Source organism: Ailuropoda melanoleuca, chromosome 7 (assembly GCF_002007445.2).
Source record: "Ailuropoda melanoleuca isolate Jingjing chromosome 7, ASM200744v2, whole genome shotgun sequence".
In the NCBI taxonomy this organism is placed as follows: domain Eukaryota; kingdom Metazoa; phylum Chordata; class Mammalia; order Carnivora; family Ursidae; genus Ailuropoda; species Ailuropoda melanoleuca.
In genome coordinates, this window is record NC_048224.1 from 48,202,943 (window position 1) to 48,203,435 (window position 493).

Consider the following 493-nt stretch of genomic DNA (forward strand, 5'->3'; position numbering starts at 1 on the left):
GCCCCCGGAGCCGCGGCGACCTCATAGGCGGTGGCGCCCACGTGATCAGGCCTGTCACAGAGGCGGTGGCGGCCATCTTGGAAGAGGGCGGAAAGCCGCCTGGGCCCGCCCACCCGCCCGCGGAGACCGCGCTGGCTTTCTGCGGGCGCAGAGCTTGGAGAGGCGGAGGGGAGATCGAGGTTACGAGCGTGTTGGGCATTTGTGGGGCTCCTGACCCCGGGGGCTGCGGAGGAGAGACGAAAATATCAAACAAGAGGCCCACTTTCCCCCACCCCCATACACAGTCGTTGGAATAACTCCCTCGGAAGGACGAGGCAGAACCTCGCTGGGTGGAGGGAACTCCACAGTCGGGAAGCACCTCAGTCTGATGATGGACCGGACCAGTCCAGGCCCTGGGGGAGCAGCTACCCGCTGAAAGAAACACCTGCTGATCCTGGGAGAGCTCCCGACGGAGAAGGGAGACATCTCTCCCTGCTCTCAGAGAGCGCCCCAT

The 493-nt window shown here is 64.9% G+C and overlaps 1 protein-coding gene across 1 annotated transcript in view; it reads right to left on the minus strand.

Moving 5' to 3' along the window:
- The window catches only part of TTLL11 (tubulin tyrosine ligase like 11), a 227,017-nt gene extending 226,941 nt beyond the window's left edge, over positions 1-76 (minus strand). The window contains exon 1 of the mRNA XM_034663724.1: positions 42-76. Coding sequence (XP_034519615.1) covers positions 42-76 — 35 coding nt within the window. The remainder of the gene's footprint in view (positions 1-41) is intronic.
- Positions 77-493: the final 417 nt, after the last annotated feature.